Here is an 18,179-nt window from a genome sequence, read left to right on the forward strand (position 1 = left end):
GAGAATTTGCAAATTCACTTTCTCAGGTTTCCTGTTTTCGTGAGGCGTCAACATCCAAAATTTGTGTGCCGTATCACACAAACCCTCTTTAGGGGGGCAACATCCTGTTCAGCCTTTATGCCAGCAGTGTTCAGTTTCATCCAAATCTCCCAGTTTTTGTCTCTACCTAAGATTCATGCAATTAACTTCCTTCCATCCATCAACCTGCCATCACTTGGTCCCATCCCATGCATGCATTAGTAGCCACACATCATCCTATAAATGACTCACTCCAACAAGTGAGAGATTCATCACAAAGAAGAAGAGAAACTAGTAGCCCATCATTCATTCACATCACTATAACTGACAAAATGGCAAGGCCTGGTAGTGGTAACATCCCAGGATCAGCATGCATTCCTCTTCTGATTCTGCTGCTGCTGCTGCTGCTACTGCATCCATCAGAAGCTCAGCCTTCTCCTGGCTACTACCCAAGCAAGATGTTCAGGTCGATGGCCTTCTATGAAGGGTACAGCACCCTGTGGGGCCCACAGCACCAGACCCTGTCCCAGGATCAGAAGTCTCTCACCCTGTGGATGGACCGTAGCTCAGGTATGTCTGTACTCTCTGTTCATCTTAAGCCTTTGAGTGAAACTGGTAGTTGACTTGTAAATACTTTTCGGCTTTTGGGTTGAACTGATCGGTCGATTCGATGCTGATAGGGAGCGGGTTCAAGTCGACACGGTCGTACCGGAACGGCTACTTCGGGGCGTCGATCAGGGTGCAGCCGGGCTACACCGCCGGCGTCAACACGGCCTTCTACGTATTGATCAACTTTTGTCATGCAAATTTCAGTGAAATGTGCAGTAGAATTTCGCTGAAAAAGTTATGTTTTTGTGTTGTATGGATGCAGCTGTCGAACACGGAGCAGTACCCGGGGCACCACGACGAGATCGACATGGAGCTGCTGGGGACGGTGCCGGGGGAGCCGTACACGCTGCAGACGAACGTCTACGTGCGCGGCTCCGGCGACGGCAACATCGTCGGCCGCGAGATGCGCTTCCACCTCTGGTTCGACCCCACCGCCGGCTTCCACCACTACGCCATCCTCTGGAACCCCGACCAAATCTTGTAAGCATTCAAAGTCTCATGTAAGTTTGCATGTAACTCATGCGGCGATCGTTGAAAAACCGTGTGCTCAATCAGTAAATTAGAGCTTGTTTCGAACGTAACGAATTTTACAGGGTTTTTACGTGATTTAGAAATACAGTACAAACGCTCACATCCACACTTATGAACGCACACACATATTCGGTATACCCTATCCCTATAAGCATCTCCGAAAGACTAGACCAGCATATCTTAAGACGTCCTACTATAGATTGATACGCCGCCTATCATTAAAAGAATAATTAGCCATAAATACGAGTACTCATGTTAAGCATCTTACATAATTTATTTAAAATTCCTCCGTTTCATCGAGATCCTAATTAATTGCATCGATCAAAATGAATATCATTATATATATCATTTCATAGCGCAGGTCATGCTATGAAATGACATATAATTTTTTTGTTTGTTCTCCGAGTTTTTTCCCATAGTTTTTCTATAATCAGTATTTATCATTATATATATATATATGTCATTTCATAGGGCAGTAATTGTAGTACTGGACTAGTGAGTGTGATTTTTAACCGACAAATCAAATTAAATTAGTGCGAGGTAGTAATTAATTAAACTAAGCAAGCTGCTGCCGACGGTGGCGAGTGGTCAGGTTCTTGGTGGACGACGTGCCGATCAGGAGGTACGAGAAGAAGGTGGAGGGGACGTTCCCGGAGCGGGAGATGTGGGCGTACGGATCCATCTGGGACGCCTCCGACTGGGCCACCGACGGCGGCCGCTACCGCGCCGACTACCGCTACCAGCCCTTCGTCTCCCGCTTCGCCGACCTCAAGGTCGGCGGCTGCGCCACCGCCGCGCCGCCGGCGTGCAGCCCCGTGCCGGCGTCGTCCGGCGGCGGCTCCGCGGCGCTCAGCCCGCAGCAGGAGGCCGCCATGGCGTGGGCGCAGCGCAACGCCATGGTCTACTACTACTGCCAGGATTACTCCAGGGATCACACCTTCTACCCCGAGTGCTGATGAACAGCGTCAAGATTATTGCTCATTGGCTCATTGCTTCGTTGGATTCATGTGAAGTGTGATCGAATTAGTGTGAACTGCATGCTGCACAGCTGCAATTTGGTAGTTGAGGCGTGCATAAGTTGATTAAAATCATTATCGTATGCAATGCGTCAGTTGTATCATAATGTGGTTGCAGTGACTTAAGTAGCACCATAAGATCCTGAGTTAAAATTTCTATATGAGCAAATTTCATATTGGGTTTTTTGAAGGGCCAAATTCCCAATTTAAATGGACTGTATACATCCGGTTGGATATAGAGGCCGGGTAAAAAAAATACCTTTATCTAAAAAAAAAAGTTGTGTCATGCTGCATTGTTTAAGTGTTTATCAACTTCGAAGCAATGCATTGTCACAAATTGTTTGTCGGTAGTGTATAGTTTGAGGCTCTTGTTGAGCTACAGAGTATGTTGTTGCCTATAACAATCCTTTCTGCCACTAGTTTGTATTGGTTGAGGAAAGTGTTTTACTGTCTCATAAGTTGATCAAATTCTTTATTCTTCATTAGTTATATCATGAGCTTAATTGAGCCCCGTAAGTGTTTTATCAACTTTGAAGCGATGCAGTATCACAGATTATTATTTGTCTATTTTGCAGAATTGAAGTTCTAGTTGTACTATGCTATCAACCCTCTTTGACTAGTTTGTTGTGTTGGTAGAGGAATGAGTATAGACTTTGAGAATGCTGAGTCCACCGAACTTGCCAAGGTACACAAAGAGCAAACATGAATTTGTGATGGTACAATACAGTGACAGATGAGGTGATTATGATTTGATAAGAACTGGACAAAATATCAGTGCCCTGAGCATCAATGGTATGACATATCACTACCCAACTGTACCTTTGATTTTTGTGGCAGATTCAACCACTCATGATACTAGTACAAAATTAATACATGGTTTTATCACCCAAAACAAATCACACATGATGTTATGCACTAGACATCTGCTCTAGAGATCAGTACTGTACAGAGAAAGATTGCAAGACTTGCTTGTGCTTGTACAACAAACCTAACCAAAGTGCTGATGTGTTATACTATAGTATAACACAGCAGCAAAGGGAACAGCTGCTAACAGACAGAGACAATGAACTGAAGTCAAATGACTGTCTCTGATGTTGTTGCTACGGGCTACCTTACTCTGAAAACCTGCAGCCTGTCCTCGCTCAAGCATCCAAGGTACCTTTCCCCTGTCGACGAGCTCTCTGCAAACCTCAGATCAAGGATCGGTTGCCGGTGTGGCCTGAGATCAGCAAACGTCTGGAGTGAAGGCAGCCGCCATGTCCGGACTCCGCGCAGCGACTCGTCGCCATAGGCGAAGAGATGTTGCTGATTGCTTCTTCCGGTGAAGGGTATGATTGCGGATTTGGACATTCGCAATCCACTCACATTGCCTCTGCAGATTTGGTCTCTGGCGAAGGACGTGTTGCTCGTCCTCCTTATGAGTGCATGGCAGCCTAGCTTCCCTGATGCAGAGGGTGTCGGTGACTGTGATTTGCCGGCTTGAGATGTGCCGTCGTCGGACAGCTCAACTTTTGGCCGGAAGGAAGCCACTAGGAGATCACTTGATGGAGGATTGCACGCAAGAGAGATGCAGACTCCGTGGTTTTCCATTCCATTTAGCAAATCTGGCCTGATCAGAAACACTAGCAAAAATGAACATTGGAAACCACAAAGAACTATGAACTTTGTTGTAAGTTTTAAAACTGTTTCATACCTGTTTCTGCTCCCGTCAACATCCCAGATGCAGGGTCCTATGGAAGATGCAGAAATGACCTTCCTGGAACCACCGCCATCTACAACAGAGTGGATCGTATGAACAGGGTGTGTAGATAGACCCATCATGGAATGCAACGGTGCAACAGTTTGGCGAATATCAAAGGTCAACAGCATGCCATTCTGTGAAACATCAATAGAGATTTCTAGTCAACCCTTCGAAGAGCACACAATGGTTAAGGAAGAACTGCACGAAATACTGAAAACTCAACCTGTAGTCCAGCATATATGTGATTCGGACTATTTTGATCGCCTGAACAGGACCAGCCAGGAGCCTGCAAGATAATGAAATCCAAAATAACAGGTCAAGATTCAAATTTTTTTTCACTCAACAGCTTTAGATCAAGGCAAAGAAAATTTACATGCATCTCTGTCAGAAAAAAAAAGTATCATGATGCTTTTTTTTAAAGAATATGCATATACTCTTCAAATTATAAAGATTGCAAACTTGGTGATCTCGTAAAGATTAAAATGTAAATTGGCATGAAAAACGTGCTGCATTTCCATATTTAAAGAGCTTCAGGGTTATGACATGACAACCAAAATAGCACCTCCAGGAGAAGAAAATGCATATATAATATCTAGAATGTGCTTTCATGAAATAAAGTGGGAGATGGAGTTAGCCACAAAAAATTGTGAATGAATAACTTTTGGTGAGCACTTTCGAATCAACAAGTAGGTAACAAAAAATAGTTTCGAATGTTGTGAAACTGCAAGGTCAAAGAATCACCGGTAGATCATAATGAAGGACGACACTTTCAGTTGTCATGCTGGGAAATAAAACACAAGAACAAAAATCAAACTTCTGAGTAAATGTGTTGTGAAAAAAATAATTTGAACATGTTCAAGATAGACCTTAAAAGTGACAACTTCTTGCCTAGTGATGCAAAAACAACATGACCCCCAGGCAGTATACAGATATCCCTGATAGCTTTAGTATCAGATGGAAGGTGGATTTTCTGCAATCCCTGTCTAGACATGCTGAGCTGTCAAAATTAAGAATTAAAGGTACACAATATGAATAAACGACCAAATATAATCAGAAGAAGGATAGGTTACATAAAATCATTAGGGAAAGCATCAAGTTTAGAACATGTACCTTTGTGAGGACATGTTCAGCACCAATTCCAGGTGCCCTGCCAGAAGTGAGTATAATCTGGCTCGATGCATCTATGCCCATGACTCGAGCTCCATCAAGGAAAAACTCGTTCTACAAAACATAATTACCATTTCAAAACGCAGTTCTTTGATTAAAGAAAAGTGAATGGAACATTCAGGGAGGATAAAATCTCAATACCTATTTAATAATTATACCATCCCTGAGCATACCTACAATAGCTCCCACTCAAAATCTAGATTACAACTATTTGACCGTAAACTGTTCGATAGAAAAAGGCATGGATAGCCAGAAATGATAGGGTAACCTAAGATTGAGTAAAAGGTCAATTTTCCTGCAACACGTGTATAGGTTTTTAACCATTGTCTTGTCACGCTTGTGAATATTTCTTGCTTATTGAGGTATGCAATACATGAAAGGAAGCCAGGGAATAGTATTGGACTGAAAAATTATAAGTCCAATAGAGCAATAAATTAAATCTGGCCAGTTTTTCTTTCTGTAGTCTGTAGGTGATTGTGAACTGCTCAAACATCCGTATTGCTGAAGTTGGCATGACAAGCAAGTTATATGCATCGTAAGTATTCCTGCTCATACTACATGACCATAGCTAAATTAGGCACAACCAAATGGAAATGGAGTAGCAAATAGATCTAGAGTTTGATTGATCAAGTATAATATAATAATAGAAGCTGGAACCCAGATAAACATAAAATATAGAGACTAGAGAGAAACCTGGAGAACAAAACTGCAAGGACTGCTATGACCATCATCTGCTGTAAGAGATGCTACTGAATCTGCATCTGTTGTTCCATGTGATGATTGATCTGCCATTTTCTTCACAATTTGTTGTAAAGAATGTTAACATCAAGGCTTGTGTAATCATGGTTAATCACTAAAAATTTAAGAAAAGCTACCTTTCTCTTTAAGCTTGATTCATTTATGAAATTTTGCTGCAGTATAATCTGCCTCTGCATACAAGGAAACATAAAGGAAAAAACATGAGGCTCCATGGAAAGAAAACTTTATTTCCTGACACTGGAAAGGCCAATGAAAAAAAAAAAAGATATTTAATCTAACAACTTTGATTTAAATAAGGATTAAGGAAACATACAAGGGAGACCTTTGCTAAAAAAAGAAATGTTGAATACGCTTGGCAAACATTATCTATACACAAAAATGCTTGTCGCATTTCTTTTCCTATGTAAATTAGATGCAAGGTTTGCAGTCAAAATATCATTCACCTTCTAAAAAAAGTGATACCATAACAAAAGAAATTGGGTAAGTACCTTGTGCTCATTTATCTCCTGGACCAATTCTTGATTCTGAATCAAAATGTTAAGAAAGCTTAAGTTAGAAAAGATACATGGAACTTGTGGCGATTTTAGCTGCATAAAATAGTTATAGGAAAGGGTCATGGCAGTAGCTAACAGTGTCCTATAAACCAACAACAAAACATTTACATTTTCCTCGCGGAAATGAAAATAGTCAGTAGTTATTACATTGAACTGAAACGGTTCGAAGGTACACACCACATCGTACAAAATAATGTTCTGTTAAAGCATGTATAAGCATGTACAAAATACTGTACAAGGAGTAGCTTACTTGCTTCTCAAGAGATTCATTTTTCTCCCTCAATGACAATACTTGCTGCATAAATCAAACACGTTTCAGCCCATGGGCAGAAATACCTCCAAAGAAAGGAAACGAGGCAAAGCTAACCTTTTCAAGATCATTATTTGGAACAGAAATCTCTGGTGCATAGAGGTTGATAATGTTATTTAGTTTAAACCTCCTACCACATTGGGGACACTGAAAACATAAACATGGGGTCATTCAAAGGAGTTCTCCAAATAACATTACAGGTTGTATATATAATTCAGAACTAGATTCATTGAACAACATACTGTCGCAGGTTTCTTCCGACACTGCAGTAACCATCTCTCTAAGCAAGATCTGCCATAGACATGCCCACAAGGAATGCAACTAGATATACAGCATCACACAGTTAGCAACTTAAGATATGCACTCATGAGAACAATCAAAACATAGAAGCATATGGCGCAATTCCACGAATTTAGTAAAAACAAAAAAAAAATCTCCTCACCTTACGCGATGCGCGCCATCCGCGGTCCACGCGTTCATGCAAATGGGGCAGCCGGGAAGGGACTGGCTCTCCGCCTCGCCGCCGTTCACCTCCGCGCTGTCCCGGCTCTCGGAAACCCTAGCCTCGCGATCTCCACCCCCGCCTCTCGTCACCTCGACAGATCCCTGGCTCTCCTCCTCCTCCCAAGAGCCCCCCTCCTCGCCCGAGCTGGACGAGCTCAGCTCGAGCACCTGCGGCGCCACCACTCCTCGAGCCACCTCCTCCTCGCCGTCGGCGCCGTCCCCCACTCCCCCGAGGCGAAGCCCCTGCTCTCCCTCCTCGTCGCCGGCCTCCTCCATCGCCGTCGTGGGGATTGGGGATCGGAGAGAAGGGGAAATTTTGGACGCAATGGCGCCATGAAAATTTCGCCTGAAAAGCTTGGCGCGCAGGAGCGAAAAAGATTTGGGCCTTTGGATCTCGTGGGCTTTCCAATGGGCCGTAGAAATGGGCCCAGGAATAGATTGGTGTCCGGCTGTCCGCGCCGCACCCGCGGAGGGGCGTTGTGTCTCGCTGTTATAAGTTTAGTACCACCTCGGAGATTCGAGGAGGTGGGGGAGGGGAGGAGCAGTATATAATGGGCACCCCTGCCCTCGTTGCAACATACTTACCTGGACGGGGTCGACGGCCGATCAAGAAGAGCCGTGGCCTAGGCCAATGGCCCACATTGCACTTGGTGGGCGCGTTGGCTTACCATCTCCCCAAGCGGGAGAGTGGACGTCATAATTTGTGGTAGAGGGGGTACGCGTTCGCGCGGCCCCTGCCAATTCTCCAATTTAAAATTTCAACCCAATTTTAAACTTTGCCCATAGGTTTTGACTTGGGCTTACCTAATTTGGAACCTTAACCGTGGGATTTGACTAAAATAATAAATCGGGTATTTCCCTTCTAACGGTGTTCCCAGAATTGTGAATCTTTTCTACCCTAGAAATGACTATTTTAAAATGTATTTTATAAATTTTATATTTCCAAAATCTATATATTTTATAATGTATTTTATAAATTTTATATTTCTAAAATCTAAATATTTTCTTTCTTAAAATATCAAATTTCTTTATTGACGAGATCTTTTCCATTTTGAAATTTGTGAAAGGCGTAGCCTAGGTTAGGTATGGGAATTTCAAGGCGCAAGTTGCAAAAAATAGTTTAGACAGGGATTTCTGAATTGTGAGGAGCAAGTTGCAAAAATAGCTTCGTCTCCGAAGGAGGAAAGGGTCCTCCACTCGATGTGCAGATTCCTCATCAGTACGCCTTTCTCTCGGAGGAGAGGGGAAAGGAAGGCGGAGGCGGGGAGGATGGCGCGGAGCGTGTCGTACGTGTCGGCGGCGAAGCTCCTGGCCATGGCGCGCAGCAACCCCCGCGTCGCCATCATCGACGTCAGGTGCCGCGCGCTCGCTTCCGCTCTTCGTCTCTCTCCGACCCTCCGCCGCGCTGATTTGGTGGCTGATGTTGATGAGATAGTTCGTTTTTTTCTATGTGTGGTGGGGGATTGCAGGGACGAGGAGAGGAGCTACCAGGCGCACATCGGGGGGTCGCACCACTTCTCCAGCCGCAGCTTCGCGGCGCGGCTGCCGGAGCTCGCGCGTGCCACCGGCGACAAGGACACCGTCGTCTTCCACTGCGCCCTCAGCAAGGTTGGTCCGATCCCCCATACATCTCATGCCAGGCACTTTGCAAATTTGCGATTACTGTACCCGATCTCCTACAGGATGCAGGCACATGGCACCAATCACCTTGCAACAACGTTGTTTGATTTACTGATATTTACCAGGACATCGTGTGGTTCGTATTTTAGGTTACTCGATTGCGTGGTTTCTGATAGGAAAAATCGAAAGCTTATCTTAGTCTCCTAGCTATATTATCATTGAACCTTCGCCATCGTGCTATTGTTGTCACTACCCGATGAAGTATGAATTTGTTAGCTTCTTTACTCTTTAGTACTGATCTGGGTAGATGTCATGAGATGTGTACTGCTTTATTCATTGTTGAATGGAGCTTAAAGAATTGAGATATACACCATAAAAGGCATCAGGCTAAGTGCCTGTTGTCTGCAACTTAGATTACCTGTTTGGATGGCATGATCTGTCCTAGTTCTCTGGCAACGTTTGTAGCTAAAGGTTGGACTAAGATTTCGGGTCCTGCTGAATGGTCTTGTTTCAATTGAACACTAGGAATTTAGGATTCTTAATATCCACTTGGTGGCTTGAATCTAAACCAGGATGCTTTTTGAGATATGATATCAGGAGTTATTCCCTTCACGTTGGAGTTAATTTGCCTGAAAAATGTCCTAGCAAATTGTAGTCCTGTCGAGACAAAATTTCCGATATTGGTGATACAGGAACTTATACGTGGACCTGTCATTCAGGTTTAACATTTTCTTGCTCTAAGGGTTTCCCTATTTCCATCCACTGCAAATGGAATAACACAGTACCACTGCAATCCATACATGCGGAACATCACTGGTTTTCACCTAAACTTGAACAGCGTCTATCAGTAATGACTTAGACTTACCTTTCTGGGGTCAATTTCTGTTTGATGTGCTTCACGTCCTTTAGGGATGTAGAGGCCGGATTGATATCCATTATCTAAAATAAATGAAAGGCTACCTATTTCTGGTTCAAGCAGATAGTCTTTCAAACTCTGATTTTGATGCTTTCTATAGTAAAGATTTTGGAAATCCCCAGTTAATACTTTTGAAGCATTGCATTATCTTCTAATATTATCAATAATAGAGAGTGTTCTTTGTTAACTTATACTTGTCCACATCCACTGAGTTGGTACCATGTTCGATTTTTGCATCTAGAACGCTGTCGTCATTGCTGATTGCGTTAGCTCATGTTTTTTATTATATTGTAACAGCACATTTATTAATAGCAGATGGAAAGGGCAAGTTTTCTAATCTCTTTTTAGCTCATTATTATATAATAATCAAGCATATCGTTGTGCTCTCCCGCCTGATATTCTTATTTGAGATAACATGCAAAAGTGCATATTTCTTACACAGTGAGATCAAATCACGCTGCAGGTGCGAGGTCCATCGTGTGCCAAGATGTTCTCCGACTATCTATCTGAGACCAAGGAAGAATCAGGAACAAAGAACATCATGGTGCTGGAACGTGGGTTCAATGGATGGGAGCTTTCGGGACAACCCGTTTGCCGGTGCACTGATGCCCCTTGCAAAGGCACATGCTCACCTGAAGAACCTGAGTTGTAACTCTACTCGCTTCCTGAATGATCAGCAATGTTGGCAGTCGATCTCCAATGCTGAATTTGGTCTATTTTGCCTCATGAGATCATTCGTCACAGTGTATTGGACTGAAATGCCACTTTGTGGACAATTTCATCAGATATAGCATAAGTTAACTACCCCACTGTAGTGTCAGGCACACCACGGGGTACTGAATTATTACTGATTACTAAAAACTCTTTACATCTTGGCTGAAGAAATGTTCAGCTTCTTCATGTGCTATGTGTTATCAACCGCTTGTTACACTACACTTGGACTCTCATCAATCGTCACATACATCCTAGGTTCACAATGTCACGACGTGTTTCCCATTTATAGCCTGTTTCTGAATATTGGCCATTCGTTGTTTCAATTGATTCATTTCAGTCTTTGTTCCAATTGATTCATTTCAGTTGCCAATTTGCCCCTCTCTTTTTCCTCCCGTCATATTCAATTGAAAAGGCACAATCTCACGCTCTTTTCTCTTCAAAAAGAAGTCGCCAATTTGCCTTTTAGTCGTTTCTCCGTGGGCTGTGTTTGATGCCTGTTTCGTTGTAACTCAGGTAGGCGATAGCCACCGTAGGCACCTTTTTTCATTTTTTAGAACAAGACGAGAATATTAGGCCCCGTTTAGTTCCTAAAACAAAAAATTTTACACTATCACATCGAATATTTGGATACATGCATAAAGTATTAAATGTAAGGAAAAAACAATTACACAGATCACGTGTAAAATTGTGAGACGAATCTTTTAAGCCTAATTACGATATGGTTTGACAATGTGGTGCTACCGTAAATATTTACTAATGATAGATTAATTAGGATTGATAAACAATGTGGTGCTACCGTAAATATTTGCTAATGATAGATTAATTAGGATTGATAAATTCGTCTCACAGTTTTTTGCCAGAATCTATAATTTGTTTTGTTATTAAACTACGTTTAATACTTTAAATGTGTGTCCGTATATCCAATGTGACAACCAAACCTAAATTTTTTCCCAACTAAACAAGGTCTTAGTCAAACTATACCGGAACTGAAACATTTCAATCGAATTTCGTTCAGATTACTGCAGTTCAAACCAGACCCTGGTCAACGCTTATTGGGTTGGGCCCACCCTGAGAGACGCCGCAGCCCGGAAGAGCCAGCCCACTTTGACGGTTTGACCTCCCCCCACTTGCTCCGGCGTGCGGCCGTGGCGTGGGCAGCAAGCCGATCCGCCGCCAAACCAGGCGCACGCCTCGCCCTCGCCTCGCCTCTTTCCCCAATTCCGCTCCGCTTCCCGCACCTTCCAGATCCCCCACCCATGGCGTCCTCGCGCCTCCTCTCCTCCCGCCGCCTCCTCCCCGCCCTCCTCCACACGCCCAGCCCCGTCCCAATCCCACGCGCCGCCGCCGCCGCCGCCGGAGAGGTTGGGGGAACGCCGGTGGCTTCCTTCCTCCGGCGGCCCGCGCGGTTCTTCTCCTCCGCGGCGCGGCGCGGGCCGGCGCGGCCGCGGGCGACGGACATCGGGGCGCGGGCGCGGCAGCTGCAGAGCAGGCGGCTGTGGACGTACGCGCTCACCTTCGGGTGCGCGGCCGGGTTCGTGGTCACCGTGCTCGCCACGTTCCAGGACCAGCTCGTCTTCTACCTCACCCCGACCGACGCGCTCGCGCGCTACGCCACCGACCGGTCCAAGTCCCGCGTCCGCCTCGGGGGGCTCGTCCTCGAGGGCTCCGTCGCCCACCCCTCCGCCTCCTCCTCCGAGATCGAGTTCGTCGTCACCGACCTCATCACCGACGTCCTCGTCCGCTACGAGGGCGCGCTACCCGACCTCTTCCGCGAGGGCCACTCCGTCGTCGTCGAGGGCTTCCTCAAGCCGTTCACCGACGACCTCCGCCGAGACACCGCGGGGAGGAAGGTCTCGGACAAGGCCCGGGACTGCGAGTGCTTCTTCAGCGCCACCGAGGTGCTCGCCAAGCACGACGAGAAGTACATGCCCAAGGAGGTCGGCGAGGCGCTCGAGCGCAACAAGAAGAAGCTCGAGGAGGAGGCCGCCGCCGCCGCCGCTGCCTCTCAAGAGTCGGCGACGGCCGCGGTTGCTTTGGATGGAGCCAAGTCGAGCTCATAAGGTTTTGTTTGCATTCTGCTTTTAAGATCTAGATCTTAAGTGCGTATTCGCTGAGGCACAGATAGATTTGATTGCCCAAATGGATTTTTGGGATTTCAGATGAGTGATTCAATTGGATCTGTTGTAATTCTAGTAGTACCATGAGCCAGGGGGCAAACGAAATTTTGCTAGGGAATAACGACTGAGTGACGGTTGAACACGATTATACTTATTCTTTTTAAGCAATAGTATTTGGTATACTCCTTCCACTGAGTAATGTGGATTGTTCTAATGCTATAAATTTTGAGCAATTTGTGTCAGATATTCCAGCTAATCCACCATCATCTCTTCAATGTGAGCTTGCCTGTATTTTCCCTTATTAACACTTGAATTTTTATATCAGCTATGATCTCGTCATCTAGTGGTATCACATATCTGCCAAATAGGGTGTCAGCTCCTGCAGATGTTTAGCTAATTGAATTTAGTTATGAGCTTGCTTCTTGTTGTAACTTGTAACATTCCGCATAGTGATTCAATTGAGGCTGTTGTAATCTTAGTTGTAATTTTGAGCCAGGGGTAAGGGAAACTTTGTTAGGGTCATAATGACAGGACATGGTTTAACACAATTGCGCATTCTTTTTATCCAATAGTATCGGGAATCAGCTCAATTACACATTCTTTTTTATCCAATAGTACCGGGAATCAGCTTGCTGTTCTATTTTATTGATGTTAACTTGTTAATTGGACATGTTCTTAATGAATGTCATGATTTGATGTTTGCGTCTAAGTTGGGATATTCGTTCTATGCGAATGTAATGTTGATGGGTCTTTAAAGTACATATGTTTTGTGTCTGATCTTTATTTGTATCTTAGATTATCTTACAGAACCTTTAGATCTGCAAATCAGATTCCAACATGTCTCTATTTTTGGTGCCTGACCGTGTAATTCTGCATGCTAGTTTTGCAAATGCTGAATATGGAGTGATAGTTCTTAAAGTATGTCTTTTGTTCTTGGAATAGTATGCATAGATTTTACTCAAATCTCAAAGTACTGGTACAAGTTGCTGGCTGGAAAGTCTGTGCATAGTTATGGTAGATTTTACTTGCTAGAGTTATTATTAAATGGCATATTGGTCGATTTCACTCGAAACATGGTTGCATAGTTATGTGCGCATTTATCAGAAGCACTAAATAAAAGGAGACAGTGGGAGTTTCACCCTTTTGGTTGGTATCAGGGGTTTCAATGTCGATAACATTGCTGTGCAAAGTGAATTTCTGGGAGTAATGATGTTACAAAGAATGTGCTGTCGGAGATTCGGTCATGTGTTATCTGAACTTTTCCGATTTTTCCGGTGGCCCGTGGCCTCTGTCTTTGAAAGAAAAGCTATTGCATGATAGTAGTTTAGCTATATAAATGAGTTTAGTATGGATATTAAACCAAAGAGGATGCGATGTCATTAATTTGTTGCTGAGATTATGTATTATCTTAATTATTAATCATGTGGTGCCCTTTCTGTTTCTCAATCTTACCTCAGGTTTGTTTTGGATGCGATATCTGTGTAGACAAGTTTGTGCCTTGTTGAGAGGAATGCATCAATTGTTTTCATTTTTTTTTGCCCAATTTTGAAGTTTAACCAAGATCAGAGAGGTTCCCTTTGATACCTGATGTTGGCGGTTATCTCAATTTTTAACATACTGGCTGTTTAGGACCCGTTTGGTAGGGCTCCAAACTCCTACTCCAGTGGGAGCTAGCTCCGAGACTCGTTGAGAAGTGTTTGGCTAGTTTTCAGCTCTAGATCTGAAAAAAATTGCAAAAAAAAATGCAAAAAAAGTTGAAAAAAAAAGGAAACCTACCCGCGGCAGCCCAATCCCAGGGCGCCTCCCGCCGCCGGTGGCGCGTCATCACCGCGCGCGCCGCCCGTCGCCGGCCGGCCGCCTCCCGCGTGTCGTCGCCGCGTGCCCCGCCCGCCGCCGGCCGGACGCCTCCCGCGCATCGTCACAGCGCGCGCCGCCCACTGCCCGACGGCCGCTGCCCGCTAGCTCGCTGCCAACCGCCCGCGTGTCGTCCCGTCGCCCTACTACCGTCGTGTGCCTGCTGCCGCCGCCGCGGGATAGCACTGACCGGAGCGCCGCCGCCGCGCCCTCCACCGCAGCAACCGACGCCATTGCCCCCGATCCCTCTTCCTCCTCCGCCGCTATGGCCGACGCCGCCTGCCGCCGCCGATGCCGCCCACCACCGCCCGCCACAACTATTGGGACTCGGGAGAAAGATGGGGGAGGAGAGAGAACGCGAAAGTACAAGCCTGTGGGGTCGCTTCTGCAACTGGATAACTAGCACCGAAAACCGTCTTTACATCGGATGGTTCGGTGTTTTGATGATCCCTACCTTATTGACCGCAACTTCTGTATTTATTATCGCCTTCATCGCTGCCCCTCCAGTAGATATTGATGGTATTCGTGAGCCTGTTTCTGGTTCTTTACTTTACGGAAACAATATTATCTCTGGTGCCATTATTCCTACTTCTACGGCGATTGGATTGCACTTTTACCCAATTTGGGAAGCTGCATCTGTTGATGAGTGGTTATACAATGGCGGTCCTTATGAGCTAATTGTTCTACACTTCTTACTTGGTGTAGCTTGTTATATGGGTCGTGAGTGGGAACTGAGTTTCCGTCTGGGTATGCGTCCTTGGATTGCTGTTGCATATTCAGCTCCTGTTGCAGCTGCTACTGCTGTTTTCTTGATTTACCCTATTGGTCAAGGAAGTTTCTTTGATGGTATGCCTTTAGGAATATCTGGTACTTTCAACTTTATGATTGTATTCCAGGCAGATCATAACATCCTTATGCATCTATTTCACATGTTAGGTGTAGCTGGTGTATTCGGCGGTTCCCTATTTAGTGCTATGCATGGTTCCTTGGTAACCTCTAGTTTGATCGGGGAAACCACTGAAAACGAATCTGCTAATGAGGGTTACAGATTTGGTCAAGAGGAAGAGACTTATATTATTGTGGCCGCTCATGGTTATTTTGGCCGATTAATCTTCCAATATGCTAGTTTTAACAACTCTCGATCTTTACACTTCTTCTTGGCTGCTTGGCCTGTAGTAGGGATTTGGTTCATTGCTTTAGGTATTAGTACTATGGCTTTCAATCTAAACGGATTCAATTTCAACCAATATGTAGTTGATAGCCAATTAATACTTGGGCTGATATCATCAACCGTGCTAATCTTGGTATGGAAGTAATGCACGAACGTAATGCTCACAACTTCCCTCTAGACCTAGCTGCTCTTGAAGTTCCATCTCTTAATAGATAAGGCTTTTCTGCTAACATATTGAAGAAAGAAAAGCTAGAAATACCCAATATCTTGCAAGATATTGGGTATTTCTTTTTTTTATTTTGAATCTTTCTATTCTGAATTCAGTTAACGACGAGATTTAGTATCCTTTCTTGCACTTTCATAACTCGTGAAATGCCGAGTTGGTACGAATTCCCCCAATTTGCGACCTACCATAGGATTTGTTATGTAAATAGGTATATGTTCCTTTCCATTATGAATCGCGATTGTATGGCCAACCATTGTGGATAGAATGCTAGATGCCCGGGACCACGTTACTATTGTTTCTTTCTCCTCCTTCATATTGACATTTTCTATTTTTGCCAATAAATGATGAGCTACAAAAGGATTCGTTTTTTTTCTTGTCACAGCTGATTACTCCTTTTTTTCCATTTTAAAGAGTGGCATTCGATGTCCAATATCTCGATCGAAGTATGGAGGTCAGAATAAATAGAATAATGATGAATGGAAAAAAGAGAAAATCCTTTAGCTGGATAAGGGGCAGATGTAGCCAAGTGGATCAAGGCAGTGGATTGTGAATCCACCATGCGCGGGTTCAATTCCCGTCGTTCGCCCATCCTATTATTGCAAATTCCAAAGATGCAATTTTCCATATTCCTAGTTACGTATTTACTTACGGCGACGAAGAATAAAACTATCACTATATTTTTTCCTTTTCCTAGTTCTTCTTCCAAGCGCAGGATAACCCAAGGGGTTGTGGATTTTTTTCTACCAATGGGGGCTTCCCCTTCACCGCCCCCATGGGGGTGGTCCACAGGGTTCATAACTACCCCTCTTACTACGGGGTGTTTACCTAGCCAACACTTAGACCCAGCTCTACCCAAACTTTTTTGGTTCACCCCAACATTACCCACTTGTCCGACTGTTGCTAAGCAGTTTTGGGATACCAAACGGACCTCCCCAGATGGTAATCTTAAAGTGGCCGATTTACCTTATTTTGCAATCAGTTTCGCTACAGCACTTGCTGCTCTAGCTAATTGCCCACCCTTTCCACATGTGATTTCTATGTTATGTATGGCCGTGCCTAAGGGCATATCGGTTGAAGTAGATTCTTCTTTTCTCTCAAAAAACCCCTTCCCAAACTGTACAAGCTTCTTCCAAAGCATACGACTTTCTATATGTATATGAAGATCTCTAGACAGATGGATCTTATATGAATCGTATGATGAAGTACCACATGATTGGATATATAGGAAAGGAATCCAAATCTGCCGAATTGCTCATGTTATGATCTTCTACATCCTAGGTCTCCGCGTTCCGTCATCTGGCTTATGTTCTTCATGTAGCATTCAGATCGAATGACTCTATGAAATTACGTTGATACTTCTACATATAATGGGTAACGTAGGAGACATCCCTATTTTCCTCCGGGGGTCTTAATTACCACTGCTTAGCTTTCAATTCGCCTCTGACCATCAAATTAAATATGAATAACCCGTCCTCCTCTCTTTGAAACAAGGGGTGCTTCCGGTTCTGTGCGTGCTTCAAACAATTTTGTCTTCTCCATATTACCATATCTCTAGAGTCAATAATTTTCTATGAGGAACTACTGAACTCAATCACTTGCTGCCGTTACTCAACAGTTTTCTGTTGAGGTCTATCCCGTAGAGGTAGTCAAATTAGAACGGGAGGAGAGGAGGTGAGTAGGGGTAGTTCAATGGCATTTTTATGTAAATACACTAAAGAATTAAAGGGTAGTGGGTCTTTTGGGGTGGAGTGGAGCTGTGGAGCAGCAAAAACCCAGCTCCACCCCCGTAGTACAATTTTATGGAGCAGCTCTCCCAACTCCGCTCCCAAAAACGGAGGATCTAGACTGTTTGGCACAACTCTAGCTCTAAGTAAGTTGGAGTTGGGAGCTGGAGCTGTGCCAAACGGGGCCTTAATGTTCTATGAATAATGACAAAATGGTTGTAAACTTGTAGCGATTGTTTGAGTTGGTGCTTTCATGCTGAAGGAAAACATGCCATCACCGACATGCTATTCAATTCATCATGATCAAATGACTATTACCTGTTCCCTGATGGGTTTTGCGGAATCCCTGAAACTGCTAGATGACTTATTGTAGCTACATGAGCAAAACACAAAATGCAAATCAATAAACCTGACTGCATGAGAAACAGAGTTTGTTTTCTGCTTTTCTCCGTCATTTCATTTTGTCTATGAGCATCTTGTAGCCTCAAGCTCTATTTTCTCCTGACGGGCATCTTGTCACCCTGGGGCCTGGGCGGCCGTGTGTGGCCTCCACGACGGACCAAGTAACTCGTCGTGCCATCAAACCAGGCTACCTAGCTAGCTTACCGACACAGGGGGGGAGACTAGA

At 44.4% G+C, this 18,179-nt stretch overlaps 4 protein-coding genes and 1 non-coding gene across 6 annotated transcripts; 4 read left to right on the top strand and 1 right to left on the bottom strand.

Annotated features, from left to right (window-relative positions):
- Positions 1–270: 270 nt before the first annotated feature.
- On the top strand, positions 271–2,460 carry LOC4349281 (xyloglucan endotransglucosylase/hydrolase protein 31). Its single transcript, XM_015758855.3, has 4 exons — positions 271–588; positions 699–799; positions 890–1,107; positions 1,751–2,460. The coding sequence occupies exons 1-4, from the start codon at positions 351–353 to the stop codon at positions 2,112–2,114; spliced, it is 921 nt and encodes a 306-aa protein (XP_015614341.2). The 5' UTR covers positions 271–350; the 3' UTR covers positions 2,115–2,460.
- A 489-nt stretch (positions 2,461–2,949) lies between these two features.
- On the bottom strand, positions 2,950–7,533 carry LOC4349282 (uncharacterized). Of its 2 annotated transcripts, none has more exons than XM_015758853.3 (13): positions 7,148–7,533; positions 6,948–7,026; positions 6,763–6,852; positions 6,646–6,690; positions 6,330–6,365; positions 5,958–6,011; positions 5,776–5,877; positions 5,026–5,136; positions 4,782–4,894; positions 4,657–4,696; positions 4,139–4,201; positions 3,868–4,049; positions 2,950–3,783 (listed from the first exon to the last, which is right to left on the bottom strand). In XM_015758853.3, exons 1-13 carry the CDS (start codon positions 7,483–7,485, stop codon positions 3,282–3,284), a joined length of 1,755 nt encoding a protein of 584 aa, XP_015614339.2. In that variant the 5' UTR covers positions 7,486–7,533; the 3' UTR covers positions 2,950–3,281. The 2 variants fall into 2 exon arrangements, with proteins under 2 accessions (XP_015614339.2, XP_015614340.2); XM_015758854.3 differs by having other exon boundaries at positions 4,782–4,912.
- Positions 7,534–7,786: 253 nt separating this feature from the next.
- LOC112936729 (U1 spliceosomal RNA) lies at positions 7,787–7,946 on the top strand. Its single transcript, XR_003239153.2, has one exon. It is a non-coding gene; the product is annotated as a U1 spliceosomal RNA (small nuclear RNA).
- On the top strand, positions 7,790–10,762 carry LOC4349283 (arsenate reductase 2.1-like). The gene is made up of 3 exons (NM_001404312.1): positions 7,790–8,564; positions 8,679–8,817; positions 10,209–10,762. The coding sequence occupies exons 1-3, from the start codon at positions 8,410–8,412 to the stop codon at positions 10,395–10,397; spliced, it is 483 nt and encodes a 160-aa protein (NP_001391241.1). The 5' UTR covers positions 7,790–8,409; the 3' UTR covers positions 10,398–10,762.
- An 844-nt stretch (positions 10,763–11,606) lies between these two features.
- Positions 11,607–12,768, top strand: LOC4349284 (cytochrome c-type biogenesis protein CcmE homolog, mitochondrial). Its single transcript, NM_001404303.1, has one exon. The coding sequence runs from the start codon at positions 11,716–11,718 to the stop codon at positions 12,517–12,519; it is 804 nt and encodes a 267-aa protein (NP_001391232.1). The 5' UTR covers positions 11,607–11,715; the 3' UTR covers positions 12,520–12,768.
- The last annotated feature ends 5,411 nt before the right edge of the window (positions 12,769–18,179 follow it).

The sequence above is a fragment of the Oryza sativa genome, chromosome 10 (genome assembly GCF_034140825.1).
Source record: "Oryza sativa Japonica Group chromosome 10, ASM3414082v1".
In the NCBI taxonomy this organism is placed as follows: Eukaryota; Viridiplantae; Streptophyta; class Magnoliopsida; order Poales; family Poaceae; genus Oryza; species Oryza sativa.

What these genes read in the sequence shown, in the direction of transcription:
- LOC4349282 (XM_015758854.3), bottom strand. Translation starts at nt 7,485, where the DNA reads ATGGAGGAGGCCGGCGACGAGGAGGGAGAGCAGGGGCTTCGCCTCGGG. An exon ending in CAAATAATGATCTTGAAAAG is followed by an intron (nt 6,691 to 6,762) that starts GTTAGCTTTGCC and finishes TGATTTATGCAG; the next exon opens with CAAGTATTGTCATTGAGGGA. An exon ending in ACATATATGCTGGACTACAG is followed by an intron (nt 4,050 to 4,138) that starts GTTGAGTTTTCA and finishes GATGTTTCACAG; the next exon opens with AATGGCATGCTGTTGACCTT.
- LOC4349281 (XM_015758855.3), top strand. Translation starts at nt 351, where the DNA reads ATGGCAAGGCCTGGTAGTGGTAACATCCCAGGATCAGCATGCATTCCT. An exon ending in GTGGATGGACCGTAGCTCAG is followed by an intron (nt 589 to 698) that starts GTATGTCTGTAC and finishes CGATGCTGATAG; the next exon opens with GGAGCGGGTTCAAGTCGACA. An exon ending in TGGAACCCCGACCAAATCTT is followed by an intron (nt 1,108 to 1,750) that starts GTAAGCATTCAA and finishes GCGAGTGGTCAG; the next exon opens with GTTCTTGGTGGACGACGTGC.
- LOC4349284 (NM_001404303.1), top strand. Translation starts at nt 11,716, where the DNA reads ATGGCGTCCTCGCGCCTCCTCTCCTCCCGCCGCCTCCTCCCCGCCCTC.
- LOC4349283 (NM_001404312.1), top strand. Translation starts at nt 8,410, where the DNA reads ATGTGCAGATTCCTCATCAGTACGCCTTTCTCTCGGAGGAGAGGGGAA. An exon ending in GTCGCCATCATCGACGTCAG is followed by an intron (nt 8,565 to 8,678) that starts GTGCCGCGCGCT and finishes GGGGGATTGCAG; the next exon opens with GGACGAGGAGAGGAGCTACC. An exon ending in TCCACTGCGCCCTCAGCAAG is followed by an intron (nt 8,818 to 10,208) that starts GTTGGTCCGATC and finishes ATCACGCTGCAG; the next exon opens with GTGCGAGGTCCATCGTGTGC.